Below are 17,068 nucleotides of genomic sequence, written 5' to 3' on the forward strand. Positions count from 1 at the left end.
CTCTATATTCAAGATTAAAGTACGTGAGAGAGATAGGCCAAATAGAAAATGAAACATGGAGCTATCAGAGCTTAGATCCGCCACAGTCATTGAATCTCATGTCTGGTCTAGCGTCTACAAATCTTTAGTCCCAAAATACAAATTTACTGTGAAAAAAAATACGAAAGCTATTTACAACATTATCGTTCGGGTTTGGTGTTATCTAAAACTTCAACATACCGGATATCGTATTTGAACTCGAACAAAAGGCGGGTTGTTATTGGTTAATTCAAAACCAGCGGTATTTGTGAAGAAGTTAATGGTAACGTAATACTTGTGAAAGAATATTCCATATTTATTATTTATTCAGTATATTGTTTCTCTTTTACAAGTTTTTTTTAAAGCTTTTAACGACATGGGCCCTTACAGGACATGCCTAATCAAGCGACTGTAAAATGTATGCCAAATTCTGAAAATATTATACAGTAGGCCTAACTTTCAGTGTAAGGTTGTTTCGAATGTAACATTTTCCATCATGGAAATTCTGACAATTTGTCGTGAACAAACATATATTTTCCAGTGAAAGAGTGTCAATACAAGGGAATTTAATACAGCAACAAACATTTAGGACTTGAGATTTACAGAGTCTGTTTCGGGCAAGTCTATGAAAAAGTGGTCATACAGTGATACACTGGAAACAGACAAACTCACTTAAGACTCTTGTGTTACATACATACACTCTCATTCCAAATTCCATCATGTAGAACATAATTTAAGCAAAATTCACTCTTCCTATGTATTTTTTTTTTTAAATGGAATTATTTCCCTCTGGACACTATGAGCGAGTCAGATGTCAAGATGAGTTAGCTGTTTCAGCTTCATCTCATCGCTACTTATTTGTGTCTCACATTGTAAATAGTTGTAACCTTCAAATCATTTGATTTTTTTATCTAGCTAGTCTGCTACCCCTTTCATAAATGATAAAATCTTCAAGGAGTTGAAGGTGATCACTCATCAAAGAGAAGTGAAAGAAAGCCTCTAAACTAAGTATAGTTCACAGAGTTTAACAAGCGCAAATGCATGTTAGAAGCAAGGAGAAAATGGAACCAAGTGTTGCATGTGCAGGAATAGCTAATGACCTAGTAATAGGAGAATATTCCTTGGCCTCTCTGTACTATCAATAAAAGGAAATAGATGTAAGATAAACTCGGATTGTGAGTCAGTCTTGTATTTAGAGGAAGGATTGTGGTTATGATTCTTGGATGTAGGCAGAATTAGAGTATCCAATAGGTCATGCTGTGAAAAAATATATATGAATGAGTCATCACTAAGTCTTATGTTCTCATCAATATGTGTAGTTAGAATTTACTGTCAAAATTCAATTTAGTCGGTAGAGATGTGCGGTGTACCGGTATTTTTCTGGTACTGGTATGTACCATGGTACACGAGGCGAAATACCGGTATATTCAAGTCTGATAACTCAACAAAAATATAAATTTGAAACTAAGTAAAAATATCAAGAAAAAACAATTACAGATATTTGTGCACGCAGTGATTCACTTTATTTACGACGTTCCTTTGTTGTGATGTAATGAAAGGTAAGTCTAATAACTGTACACAATCGATATAACGTACGAAATATAAAACGAGATCGTTTGATTATTAATGATATGAAAACAAAAAAAAAGAAGAAAATATTTCATTAAGTAAACATTTTAACTTATAGGGTAGATTATCAAAATTGTTTTTATGTTGTTTGGTTTATGCGGGTCGAATAACATTTCCGCCTATTAGGCAAACCCGAGTAAAAAAATTAAAGTGGCAGATACAGACTTGTGCGTTCGAAACCACCGTTCTTCGCACGAGTACAAATTCCTGCCGATTCTGAGGTACAAGAATGTAGGAATTGTGGTCGAAGAACACGTTCATGCGCATATGTTCTCGTTATTCTCTTTAGAGAAGTGGACAGGCGAATCCTACATGTACACTGGTATTAAACTGATGATAGTAATGAAAGTTCTTACGTTACTATCATCATTCATTTGCGTTACTATCATCCTCGCTGTTTTTTCAACGACGAATTTTCTGTTTATATGAACCGCATAAAAGATAAAATAACACCTGATCGTAATTGTTGCTAGTGTATGATATTTCTTACCTGCATATCATTCGCAAATAAACAATACACATAGATATAATAAGTAAACGTGGTCTTTCCAGAATTTCCTTCCGCCATCTTGGGATGATAGTAACGATCGTTACTATCATTAGTTTAATACCAGTGATGTAGAAGTTATCGTCATTAGTGACTCTAAGAATTTCTAGACTTTGAGATCGTGTCAAATAAGTTTCACAGGTTTCCCCCCTATTAGTTATTTTGATAGTCGTTCCAGTCAGTAGTCTAGTCACAGTTGATTCTAGTCATGATACAGAGACACTGCTATATAGTATATACTATATATGCTTACTTTTATGTTTGGATTAAACTTTTTTCAGTTAACTGGTTTCAAAATAAATTTAAACACGATATTTTCCTTATTATTTATATTTCAGTGAATTAAATGCAATTTACAATCAATAAACAAATAACTGCTCATTATATACAATAAACATGATAAATCACAATTAAAATCCGCTAAAAATTGAACCGTAATATTCAAAGATTAAATCTGCGGTATACCGTGGTATGTACTGCGGTATTTTGCAAATACCACGGTATACCGCGGTACATTTATTTTCTGCGGTACCCAACTCTATTAGTCGGACTAGTGTCATGCTAAGTTCCACAATTTCAATAGCAATCAAAGTGATTACAAACAATTATGATAATTATTTGTAAACAGATTAGACTTCACAAACATTGAGCCGTTGAGTTATTTAGGAGATGTCACATGGCGACACAAACGAGTTAAACTACTCCCCAGCCAGTTATATTGTTAGCCATATTCAGTGTGTGTCCAGCTACTCTGTATAGATTGTTTATTTCTGATTGAAAAAATAGAATGTTGATTATACTTTGTACATTTGAGGTGCTAGATGTGACATCACAATCCACCGTTTACATTGACTGGCGTAATATTCCCCGCGTTAATTAACTAAACATCTTGAAAACTATTCAAATCATACCCATCCCTATTGATACATAAATCGCAATTCACAATTGATTTAATCTGGGTGTATTTTACATACTTACGTTTTGTTGTTTGTATGGACGGAATAGATTAAGCATTACTGTGAAAGTTCATAATTCCTTATATTAGAACACACAATTTTATAGTGTGGAATAAACTTTGTGGGAGAGAGATTACTGCAATTTGTTTACGAATTGCCGGGAACCGCTTAAATAGCCATCATTGTCTGTATGGTGCAATCTGACTGGCTGATAGTTCTCATGAATATTTCAAGCGAAAGGTCATGCGGAAATGATCCCCTATGAAGTTATGTCAGATCCTATTGTAGCGATTGTGAGCGCATTTTAGCAGGGTTTGATCCGGCATTTAGTTGTTACTACCCATTTTATATTTAAGGGGAATTTTTGAGAATGTAGTCATGAGCTTCCAGGGGATGGGGGACATCCATGGAATATAATATCCACAGATTATAACAGCCATATAAAGTGATTGATTACTCATTTTATCTATATTGTAAGTCTGACAATTATAGAAAATTACTTAGAATATCAAAAAAAATATTTTTGATGAAAATTCTTAGATAAGATAAGTTTATTCCAATTTTGGGCCCATAGGGCATAACAGTAAGACAGTTTATAAAGAAGGAAATTCAAAAAAAGAAAGTTTACAACATTAACTACAGGTTACATAGACTGCAAACTGCATGTGGATGCAGCATGTTGGGGAAACAAGTACATACATATATGAATTGCTAATCATGTATATATACAAGTAAATGGACAGTATCAGTATTATACCAATATATGAATAATAAACTATAATGATTTTTGCAGTTTTAAAGCATCACTTCTTTTTCTGAAAGTTTGCACTAAATACTCGCTCAATTTGACAATTACTGGTTTGTCTTCATTAATCATTCTTATACAATATTGTGAAGTTTCTACAAATGAAGGGGATTTTTTTATCTGTGGAAGGGAAAATATCCATTTGTTACCAAGGGGGAAAGGTACCTTTTACCAGTAGTAAAACAACCTAAATAAATCCCTGTTTAGGATCCGATTTTAACTAGATTGGGTCTCGCTCTCTGGTTGTAAAGATTACTGAGTGGGTATTGTAAGCTCTTGTAGTCTACCGTAGCCAGGTTTTGTTTTGAATTATTTAATCATACAATACAATGATTATTGACATTTTGTTGGTCAATATGATACTTTAGCTACCCTCAAATTATAATATTCATCTTATCCTCCATGCTCAGTAAATATTGTACTTTTTTGGTTGTTAAAGCATCATATTGACTTAAAAAATGTTGATTACAGAATAGTATTAAAGGGACTGATTCACGATTAAATACATTACACAGAAGCTCATTTTAGAGAGTTTATTATTTGTTTGTAAACAAAGATTGCGGTATGTTATTGTTTACGAAATTTTCAAAAGAAATGGATATCAATCTAAGTTTATTATATTTTTCACATTTCAAGCATTCTTTGGGTAAAATATGTCATCTAAAAGTTAAAATTTGTGAATATGCAAAATTAAGATGTTTTTAAATATATTACAAAATTAACATTTCACTTGTTTGTCTGTTTGCATGAAAAGACTTGAGTCTTTATTTTCGTAACACAGATTTAAGGCTAAAATATTGCTGTTATTCTTGCAATCAGAAGGTCAAAAATGAAGAAGAAAAAAATTTAAAAATCGTGAACCAGTCCCTTTGAATAGTGTCATCATGGTCATATATTGGTAATATTGCACACCTCTACTTGTATGTTAATTACTGAATAGTATTAAATAGTGTCATATTGGTAATATTGCACACCTTTACTCCTACGCCATTTGCTTGATTTAGAGATTTAACTAAAACATTTTCAATCACAACTTTCTATTTCCATCATGGGCTATCTTCACACCGAGATGGAAAAAGGCCTTGGTATGAGGTTTTCTGTGATAATAATTTTCAAATTTTATTTATTTTAGAAAACAAAGCTGTATAATTGTGACAATGGAGGATTACATAAAAATAGAGAAAATCGGAGAGGGTGAGTGACTCTGTAGCAGTGTTCGAAATTGGTTTAAAACTTGGTATAGACCACAGGTCTATGCCAAAACAAGATGACAGACCTCATCGAATTGACATAGACCACAACACATTGAGAGAAAAAATGTCTCAAAAACATTTTCATTTACTTCAAATGTATTTAAAAAGCATATTTTCTTTCCATATCAATATCCTCCTTTCCTCATAGCATTTATCAGACGTTGACTGACCAGGGTCCTTTGGGATACATCTATTGCTTTAAACCTAGAAAACAAGCATATAGGCAATTTGGTCGATCTCAATTACAATTGGCATAGACCAGTGTCATTTGACATAGACTCGGTCTATGGTTAATTTCGAGCACTGCTGTAGGCTATTAGTTATTACATGAAAAGTATGTGATAGGTATCGATAAAGTATACACAATGTCTGAGGGAAAGACCTGTCTTGAAATTAAATTTTGACTCGCTGCTGTGGTAGTTTAAAAGTTAGAGTACTTGGTTTGTGAATTGGAGGTCTGCGTAGTCCGAGTTGAGGTCTGCGTAGTCCGAGTTGAGGTCTGCGTAGTCTGAGTTGAATCTCAGATTGCTACAGATCAAATTCATTAGAATCGGTATCACCAACAGGGTTTCAAATTAATTTTTACAAGCACTATTCTGTATGGACTAGTGACTATTAATGTTCACTAGATTGCTTGATTGATTAGATATTGTTTAACGTCCTTTTTGAGAATTTTTCACTCATATGGAGACATTACCGTTGCAAGTCTGCAAAATTTAGGCCTATGCCCAGCACTTATGATCTTTGAACAGGGAGGGATCTTTATCATGCCACACCTACTGCAACACGGGACCTCGGTTTTTGCAGTCTCATCCGAAGGACAGCCCCCATTTAGTCGCCTTCTACGACAAGCAATGGGGTACTGAGGACCTGTTCTAACCCAGATCCCCACGGGCGAATATTCACTAAACTAGTCTACAAAGCATTTCACTAGTCCATCCACTATATTATATAAATTGATAGCATTAATATAAGTCTTTTAACAAAATTGCCTTTTCTGTTTTTGATTGATCATTATCTTGGAAATTTTTTCCAATGCCTGTCATTAATGTACAACTGCCTGTTGTAGGTACCTATGGAGTAGTCTACAAAGGACGCAACAAAAGGACCAATAGGTTGGTGGCCTTGAAAAAAATCCGCCTGGAGTCGGAGGAAGAGGGTGTACCCTCCACAGCCATCAGAGAGATTTCTCTACTAAAGGAGCTACAACATCCTAATATTGTATGGTAAGTCAATCACAGGTCACATAATGGGGCTACACACATCCTAATGTTGTATGGTAAGTCGATAAAGGGATTACAACATCCTAATGTTGTATGGTAAGTCGATAAAGGGATTACAACATCCTAATGTTGTATGGTAAGTCGATAAAGGGATTACAACATCCTAATGTTGTATGGTAAGTCGATAAAGGGATTACAACATCCTAATGTTGTATGGTAAGTCGATAAAGGGATTACAACATCCTAATGTTGTATGGTAAGTCGATAAAGGGATTACACACATCCTAATGTTGTATGGTAAGTCAATCACAGGTCAGATAATGGGGCTGTGGAATATTGATATCGTATGGTAGGTCGATCATCTCTGTACTAAAGGAACTATTATATTCTAATTTAATATTCGTTTGTAAGTCAGTCACCTAAAGCATCATTAACAAATATTTTGGTTGATTTCCTGTAACTTGACTAAATATTTTAACAGTGAGTAGGTAGGTTTTTTATTTATTTTTGGCATCCAATGCAAAATCATATTGTACATAGAAGCCATTGTACACAATCTGTCGGGAAACAAATACACTATGCATTACAACTCAGGGATCGAAATTAACTTTTTTTACTACTAGCAAATTTTAGCTTGTGGATTATTTTCCAACTAGCAAAATTTAGCTTTTACTAGCATTTTTCAATCGATTGCTGTTTTACAGGAATTTAAGAAAACAAGCATGTATCTATGTCAAAATATCGGGAAAATCTTCTTTAAGTGCAATAATAAAAGTAATATTGAGAATTCTTTCATTTAAATTTCAATGAATTATCAGACAACATACATGTATCATTGGTGCATGATGAGGGTCATAGGGTACACTTGTGCAGCGAACTCGCTGTCCAGAGATCTACCACCTATTTACAACATCATGTGGTTTGAAATCTTGAAGACTGTTTGCGTCAATTCAAACTATATCTTCAAAACTTTTGGAAATTTCTTCTAAAAAATTCTAGTTGAAAAAAAAACGCGAACTCTAATTGTTTGACTATAGACTACAGAAGGACACTGCGTGAAGCGTGACACCAACACTTTAATGTGTTGTTTCATGTAAACACGGACAAGATCAACATGCTTGCTATTTAAATCAGACGTCTTTGAGACGCCCAAAGTGTGCATGTACATGTAGTAGGCGATCTTCGACATCACTGACTGAGATGACCTTTGCCTTAGTTTTTTATTCGATCAACGTTTACTTTTTCAATACTTGTATATTCATTCTGTAAAGCATTTCTATGCACAAGACAAAATTATTGTAAACTTTAAAGTACAGCCAATAAACCAAGGAAATCCGGAAAAAGATCGGGGGGGAGGGGGGGGGTGTTCACTCGCAAAAAGCTGTGATCACTTGTGATTTTTCACTCGCTATGTCAATTTTTAACTAGCATTTAGCGAGTATTTCCCCTTAATTTCGTTGCCTGCAACTCAATGAATTGATGAAACAAGCCATGAATGACATCAACACAATTTTAAATGGCATGTATCCAAAGAAGGAGGTATATACACGTTTAGTTGGTTGTATTACTGTTGCAGCAAATTGCCGTTATTTTTTATTTGGTTATGGCACAGTAAAACAAAACAAGTGAAAGATGTCAGTTGTGAATCCCTCTTTTGACACAATTACAGACTGTATGTGTAAAGCTAAAAAAAAACATCGGATTGTGTACAACCAGCTTTGTAATTTATTTTCAGCTTGGAAGATGTTTTAATGCAGGAGAACAAGCTCTACCTTGTGTTTGAATTTCTCTCCATGGACTTGAAGCGTTACATGGACACAATTCCCAATGGACAATTCATGGACAAAATGCTCGTCAAAGTATGTACAGATGATTATAAAAATCATCATTCATGTCTGTAGAATAATCAGTGCTCAGAATTTTTGATAATATGATTTTCTTGTATGATGAATAGTTGACAGAATAAATATGGAATGTTTGAACTATATATTTTTGTGTATGTACATGGTGCAGGGTTTTCATTAAGAACCAGCACCAGGTGATTTCTCACCCCTTACTTTGAGTAAAATTGTCGCCTACTTTCTATAGTTAAGACAAAAAAGTTCCTTTATCATGATTAATTCAATAGACTGCTGATGTCGTGGATGGGGAGTACATGTATTTAAAGCCATTATAACAAAATCATTTCACAAAGACTATTTCCAGTTTTTGTTTTTAGTAGTGGTGTTCGAATCACCGATTATAATCGAAATTCAGTGGATTGTTGGCAACTTCTAAGCGCTCGATTATTAATCAGATTTTAGATTTTGTTTTCTCAATGACTAGCGTTTGAAGAATATTCCTGCCGTTTCCTGTCTATTTACCTAAAACTTTTGTTTATCGTAATGGCGGTGCACATGACAGCTAAAGTATCCATACCCGAGGAATAAAGCATGTTCGCATCGTCAGATAGACGTAGTTTGATTCAGACATATAAACGAAGGACCATCCATCAAAGAGAATCTTGATACGAGGAGAGCCATGTGTGAATTACGTAGATAAAACCGCATTCAAAGGCCACTGTTACTCTGCACATGCATATCGTGTTTTCAGTTGGTGACAATAAATCTGATTTGTTTTTGTTATTTTTTAATGAAATATTCTTCTTTCTTTGATATACAGGGATATAACTGAAGCAAATTATATCCGGTTTTGGCGCGTAAACCCTTCTAAAAAATCGTATCGACTTTTATAATTATATGTCATTAATTGATTGGGACATCACTACATGTACTTCAAAATTTATTGATAACCCTGATGATGGGGTGGGCTAGAATTGTGACAAAATGTTTAAAGTGTCTATATATTAATTAAATTTATTGATAACCCTGATGATGGGGTGGGCTAGAATTGTGACAAAATGTTTAAAGTGTCTATAAATTAATTAAATTTATTGATAACCTTGATGGTAGGGTGGCTTAGAATTGTGACAAAATGATTAAGTGTCTTCTTTTGCATTACAGAGTTACTTGTACCAAATACTGCAGTCTATTCTATTCTGTCATCAGAGACGAGTCCTTCATCGTGATCTGAAGCCACAAAACTTGTTGATCGATAACAAAGGTGTCATTAAACTGGCCGACTTTGGTTTGGCCAGGGCTTTTGGAATTCCTGTTCGTGTTTATACACATGAGGTAACTATTGCAGGGACATGTTTGATTCTCTTTGCAAGATATTTTACAAGTGGCTGTCTGAATGACACCATGCCCTGTTGTGAGGAAATTTTCTCTTTATTGCAGTGTCAGGGTTTAGAGGTTCAAAATACATGTATTATATACATGATATATGAGGCCACCTTTAAGATTATCTTTGTTTACTGTCCACAGACTCTTAGTCTATATGTTAATTATGTGGCTTGGAAGCTCAAGTGAGCTTTTCTTATGCCTGTTGTCCGTCGTCTGTCTGTCTAAACTTTTTACATTTTCGACTTCTCCAGAACCATTGGGCCAATTATAACCAAACTTAGCCAAAAGCTTGGGTGAAAGGCTTTCAAGTTTGTTCAAATGAAGGGCCATGCCCCCTTTAAAGGGGAGATAATCCCAAAAATGCAAAAATAGGGTGGGGTCATTTAAAAATCTTCTCAAGAACCACTGGGCCAGAAGAGCTGAAATTTACATGAAAGCTTCCTGACATGGTGCAGATTCAAGTTTGTGAAAAGCATGGCCCCCAGGGGTTGGATGCCCGGGGCTACAATAGGCGATCAAAGTTTTACACACAAATATATATGGAAAATCTTCTAAAAAAAAAAAAAACTACTGAGCCAGGAAAGTGGAAATTTACGTGAAAGCTTCCTGAGATAGTGCAGATTCAAGTTTGTTAAAATCAGAGGTCCTCGGTACCCCCTTGCTTGTCGTAAGAGGCGACTAAATGGGGCGGTCTTTCAGATGAGACCACAAAACCGAGGTCAGTGTCGCAGCAGGTGTGGCACAATTTAGATCCCTCCCTGCTCAAGCGCCGAGCATAGGCCTAAATTTTGCAGCCCTTCACCAGCAGTGGTGACGTCTCCATGTGAGGGAAATATTCTCGAGAGTTGAAGGGACTGGTTCACAATTTTTTAACAAATTATTTTTAGTCCCCTCCCGACGAAGTCGAGGGGACTTTAGGTTTGCACTCCGTCCGTCAGTCCAGTTTTCCGCACTTTTTTTCTTTGTTCTTGCAGATATTTATTTTATATTTGGTATGTGGCTTTGCCATAACAAGTTACAGATCAAATTCAAATTTTGTCTCGGTCCGTTGATGTTTCACTTAGTTATGGCCCTTGGACTTAGAAAAGTAGCACGTATAATCAGTTTTCCAGACTTTTTGATTATGCTTGCAGATATTCATTTGATATTTGGTACATGTACATTGCTTTGCCATAACAAGTTACAGATCAAGTTTGAATTTCATCTTGGTCTGTTGATTTTCCATTAAGTTATGGCCCTTGGACGTAGAAAAATAGAAAAGAGTACTACACTCATTAAAACTTCTAGCATAGTAATACTACAATATAGCTAAATTATCCATGATTATCTACATGTCACAATTTATTGACTTGGTTAAAGACCTAAACCTAATTATAAATTTGTCTTTTTTCTTGGTCTAGTCTCTAATCGAATAGTAGTTGATTTCCAATCATTCCTATCCTGGTTACCCAATTTCTCCTTTTACCATAACCTACATAATGAACTGTGAATATTGTAGTGGTACAATGATTTTTGCAACCGGTAGGGGACTATGTATTGCCATGCAATACTCTCAGAATGCTTGTTTATTTTTTATGTTAAATATTAAAGTATAACTCATTTCATGTTGACAACCAAAATTTCGCCCTTCTTAATGCAAGAATAAAAGCTATATTTTAGCCATTTATATGTGTTATTGTAGAATCATTTAAATTCGTGGGGACCAATTTTCGTGGATTGCTGAAATTTTACTTAAAACCCCTTTCACTGTTCTTATCAGTTCTCTAGGGAAGTTTAATAACAGTAATGTGTTTCTAAAATTGCCAGCTTGTCAAGCCTTTAATTGCACACATAAGCAAGGACAGTGCATGACAATTTTCTTTGTGATCTCGGTTGATCGGTTAGTTGTTTATTTTGCTCTCGCCTTCGTCTCCACTTTGTTACCCATCGCTCACTTTTACGTAGTTGCTTAGCCACATCCTTCACACTTAATCCTGCATCTAATAAAGCCAAAGCTTGAGCTCGTTCATTAATTAATATTGTATCAAAACTTGTACAGGAAGTCTGCTTTTTCAACAAACTCGGCATATTTATTTCATGACGTAATAGACATTATGTTTACATCACTCCATAGTAACACGAGAGAGTGCAAATAGGGAAGGATAACTACCGATATAATGGGGGGAAAAATTCTAAAATGTTACCAGTAAAAATTTGAAACAAAAATATTTCATTTTTCTATTTAATTTTTTTAATTTACAAACGGAACAAATTTTCTTAACACCCTTTACATCATTATTTGAATAAATGCAACTGCAAAAACATCTGGGTTTAGAATCAATAAATCAAATTGTTCATGGTCAGTTATACACTGAAGCTCCCCCATATTCCCTACTGTGTAATCACATTGTTTACAGTACATGCATTCCTCTGCAGTAGGCATGTCCTCACACTGTCCACAGGAACACCATTCCTCTAATGTGGGGATAACTGCATTTGATGCATCATCAGTGATGTTTTCAAGTAATTCTTCCATATATTCAGGATCAGATGCAAATGGAACCATCCCAAGGTTATTTTCTTGTGCCATTCTTGTTTAGTTGTAACCATCTGCAGGTCAGTTTACAAAGGGGTTTGCTGACATCACAGAGATGCTATCATGACAGCCTCCATGCGCTTACAGGAGAATTAACACTGACCGTATAACTGAACCAAGCTTTACGGCTTTAGATGACATTATAAGATAAGATATATGGTGGGTGTATACAACATACTTTAGTTTATTTATTTTACTCGAAATATGTTATACCTGACCTTTCCCTTTAATTTTGCATAGTCGCACATTTTAACTTTTAGATGACACATTTTACCCGAAGAATGCTTGAAATGTGTAAGTTATAATAAACTTGGATCGATATCCATTTCTTTTGAAAATTTCATAAACAAAAGCATACCACAATCTTTGTTTACAAAACAAATAATGAATTCTTTAAAGTGAGCTTCTGTGATAATGTATAACCTCAATTTTTATGTGAAATCATTTAAACATATTAGACAGTAGATTTTGATCATTAAAGGTGAAAAATAAAATTTGGGGGGAAATCGTGAATCAGTCCCTTTAACAATATTCAATCAATCAATCAATAAAAATCTTCTCAAAAACTACAATTGTACTTTGTCAATTTCAAGTTTCCAGTGATTGAGCGTAGATTCATGTTTTATCAAAGTCCAGGGTGAGGGAGTTTGTTACACTAAGAGAGAAGGGGGAGGGGAGAGTTACGATTGTAAGCAGTGTATTGTCTTTTTACATCTAGGTTGTGACCCTGTGGTATCGAGCCCCTGAGATTCTCCTGGGGAGTCAGAGATACTCCACCCCTGTAGATATATGGAGTGTAGGATGTATATTTGCTGAAATGATGACAAAACGACCCTTGTTCCATGGAGACTCAGAAATTGACCAGCTCTTCAGGATATTCAGGTATTGTTAAATCCTCTAATCTGAATGTACAAGAGTGATCATTTACAAGGTATACGTATGTTTATTAATTTACGGTGTCTCTGCTGATACATTTCCCCATGAAATAGAGGAACCTCATTGAGTATGCAATTTGTAATATGAATTAACTACTCTATTGATATGAATGAGTTCTTTCCCTTAGGACACTTACAACCCCTACAGAGGAGGCGTGGCCTGGTGTGACATCATTACCAGACTTTAAACCAACCTTCCCCAACTGGAAGACCAATCAGCTGGCCAGTGCCGTCCAGAGGCTGGACAACACAGGGCTTGATATTTTACAGGTGTGTTGAAGGATATTTAAGACTATTTTTGTAGATATTCCTCATTTTGTGAATCGTGGTTAATATAGTACTTTATTTGAATGGCGGGGAATTTTTTTTTACAGAAATGAAAGTACATGTAGATGTAACACGCTTCATATATAGGATGCTGGCATAAAGTGTCGCAGTTCATACCCTCGTTTATTTTTTAAAAATGAAATTCATTTCTTAAATGCATATCTTTCTCTTTTTTTCCCAGGAAATGTTGATATATGACCCAGCCAACAGAATATCAGCCAAAAAAGCACTGAGCCACATATTCTTTGCTAACCTGGACAAATCTGCATTACCGGCGTCTTCTATTGTGAACTAATCTTCCTGGCTTTCACATGTTTACCTCTCCACAATGTATCGCAAACACAACCAGGACCAAGTACATTGAATAGTCTGGAGCTAATTAGATCCCACCTTAACATAGTATCTACTTAAAGTTCAACTGTGTTTGAATTTTTGAAAAAGAACGTTTTATTTAATGCTGTAGATTGGTGAATTTGTAACATTTTAAACACCATTTTGTCTTGGTTGAAAAGATATATAGCAAAAGTATACATTTACTGACAAGTATATTCATGTTGTATTACTTGTATCCTATTGGTATTGTTTCACAGTAGGTCAGAAAAGCTTACATTGAGTTGGAGTTTAAGAATATCTTAATAGTAGGGATGTACTTATAAAGTTCCCCATTATTCGTAGTATAACATTTTAATAACAAAGTGAATGGTAGACTGAATGAGTGTTATTAGTACTGAGGTATGTGCATTTCTACTGAGTTGACTTTGGTCTAACTCCAAAAGCTCAGGTTATATTGATCATGCTGTGATTGTTTTTTGTAAAGGGTGCACATTTTATTTTCTCTTTTTTCACAGAATATGAATGTAGAGTTATCTCCCCATGAAATATGAACTGCTTCCTTTGATGTACTTTCTTTCTCTTCCTTCTGTCTGTTTCCTTTCTGTGTGTTGTACATATAAAATAATTTGTTGAAAACTTGAAAGTTGTCAAATCTGTACCATACTTAATAGTACCTGAGCATGTGAATATGTATGGATATGTAAATGGCTGTATAATTGTGAGAAAGTGTTGTATAACTTTTTTTTTACAATGATCATTCGATGTCACTAACTCCTTGTATCTTTTAGTTAAGCATTCACAGAAAAAAGACCAAACAACAAATAATCTAAGCATATTTGAAGTCATCCTGTATGATTTTTTTAATTAATGTAACATCTTGAAGCCCCCCTCCCCCCTCTACCACAGATATGAATGTGTAGTAGGAATTGGGTCCCATATTTTAACAGTGTAAATGTTGCATTAGTAGAATGATCTAGTTCTGTCTCAGGACACGCCCTCGCCACAGTTAGAATGCCTCCCATATACTTGTAATGTGGCAGAAAATTGCAGAATCACTCCAAAAAGAATTTTGAAATTACCAAAAAATAAAATTTAAAACTAAAATTGAATACAACTAACCCCATTGAAAATTCGTAAGTCCTTAACACTGTAAAAACTGTAAAATGATATTGTAAACCAAACACTTTGAAATGTCACTTTTCTCAATTCAAATTGACTGTCATTTTACCGGAAATTATTATCGGAACACCCTGCTATTTTCCAAAATTAATGCTCAATGAAGAACCACCAATTACCATATATGGAAAACGGTGCAAAGAGCTTGAAGACAATGAGTATGATGTGCAGTGGACACAGAATTACCCTGTAGAATTGAAAGATAAACAGGCAAAAATAATCTCTGCAGTGCTAGAGGGAAAATATATGCTTTTGCCAGTGCATTCTGGTTTATTTTCTTCATTCAGGACTAATGAAAGCAATTTTAATCAAAAGAAGAATATTAAACCTTCATATTAATTTGATTTGATGCTGCAATGTTGACTTAACTTATATTTCTTAATTTACAGTGTTTATTTGAAAGTATAAGTTGATTTTCCTGTAAAATAAAGGTGTAGTAAAGATCGTAGTACATTTTCCGTAAAAGGTCATAACACCATATTTGGGAGCCGTTCGCTTACGTAATTCAAGTTCCGGCAAAATGGAAGCTGCACACAGTGAAATTCAAACTCATAGGTTTTAGTTCTCTTTTATGCTAATTAAAATGGAATTAAAGGCGAGTCAGTTGTGAAGGTAACTTTTTTGGTTGTATATTGATGATATGCGACCAAAACATACTGAGCGCAGTTTTTATTTTGCTACATTACAGGTACATGTTTATGGGACGCATTCTATCGTTAAACCGGGTGCGTAAGACATTATCATTTTAGTGATGGAACATTCTATCTAGTGTTGTATGTACAGTGTGATTTTTCAATGTTTTCCCCATGATTTTGTATATATAATGATGAGGTCATTTTGATAGTGCTGTATGTTTGAGTTATATGTTACACCTCGCCCACCAAGAGTGTTCAAAACAGACTACCATTATGGTATGCTGAATAAATCTTTTTGATCAAATAAATTTAAATAAAAACTGGAAATGTATAATTTTTAGGGTTTGTGTTGGGTTTTTTTTCCTTACTGCCATACGTGGGCAAGTCAATAAGTAACCAGCCTAACTTATTTCCGGGTGAGTTCCACCTTCTTTTTCGATGTAATTGCCCTCTAGTGTGATGCACTTAGACCAACGGTGTTCAAGTGCCACAAACCCAGAACTAAAAAAGTCAGGATCCTTTCCATTGACCCACTCCTCAACTGCCGTCTTGACTTCTTCGTCGGACCGGAAATGACGTCCACGGATATCTTTTTTCAAATTTGGGAATAGGAAGAAGTCGCTAGGAGCTAGGTCAGGCGAATAGGCAGGATGTGGTATTCATACCCGTTTCGCTCTACAGCATCCTTTGCAAGTGTGGACTTGTGTTGTCCTGTTGCAGCAAAACACCTTTAGAGAGTTTACCTCGGCTTTTTTCACGGATAGCGGTTCTCGGCTGGTCTAGCAAGTTTGCATAGTACACTCCAGTTATTGTTCTCTTGGGTAAACAAGTCCTACATAATAACGCCTTTTGTGCCCCAAAATACTGGCCATCACCTTGCCAGCAGATGTTTGCATCTTGAACTTCTTTGGCCTTTTGGACCTAGGCCCTACCCACTGACGACTGAGCATTATTCTCTGGCTCATAATAATGAACCCAAGTCTCATCTACAGTCATCGGATGCAAAAAGAAGCAACCAAAATGCAAGTCCGATATAGCACCCTTGACTAACGATCATCCCGGGGGCTCTAATAGTACCAGAACCCCTACCCCAGGGATCATGAAATCTACAATTTTGGTAGGCTTTCCTGCTCTACATCACTGCATTTCGTTTTTCTTACACGTGTGCAGTGTCCCAAAGATGTTGCATACCAAATTGGACTGGTACATGTAACTATCAAGAAGTTAAAAATGCTCAATTGATAATGCACGACAACCAATTGCAATAGGTCATCCTGGGTTTTTTTTATTAAAAGACTGGATATTTTATTCCGGATTTTTTTTAATTTAGGCATAATTGATAAAACTTCAGACTCCTGTGGTATTTGCAAACTAGATCATTATATCGAACTTTATAATTTGCGAAATGCTGACTTAAAGGAGACTGGTTTTC

At 35.1% G+C, this 17,068-nt stretch overlaps 1 protein-coding gene across 1 annotated transcript; it reads left to right on the top strand.

Annotated features, from left to right (window-relative positions):
• The first annotated feature begins 215 nt into the window (after window positions 1–215).
• On the top strand, window positions 216–15,970 carry LOC125668702 (cyclin-dependent kinase 1-like). Its single transcript, XM_048903054.2, has 8 exons — window positions 216–301; window positions 5,088–5,149; window positions 6,278–6,434; window positions 8,167–8,290; window positions 9,434–9,604; window positions 12,949–13,112; window positions 13,294–13,435; window positions 13,674–15,970. Exons 2-8 carry the CDS (start codon window positions 5,113–5,115, stop codon window positions 13,785–13,787), a joined length of 909 nt encoding a protein of 302 aa, XP_048759011.1. The 5' UTR covers window positions 216–301; window positions 5,088–5,112; the 3' UTR covers window positions 13,788–15,970.
• The last annotated feature ends 1,098 nt before the right edge of the window (window positions 15,971–17,068 follow it).

Source organism: Ostrea edulis, chromosome 4 (assembly GCF_947568905.1).
Source record: "Ostrea edulis chromosome 4, xbOstEdul1.1, whole genome shotgun sequence".
Classification (NCBI taxonomy): Eukaryota; Metazoa; Mollusca; class Bivalvia; order Ostreida; family Ostreidae; genus Ostrea; species Ostrea edulis.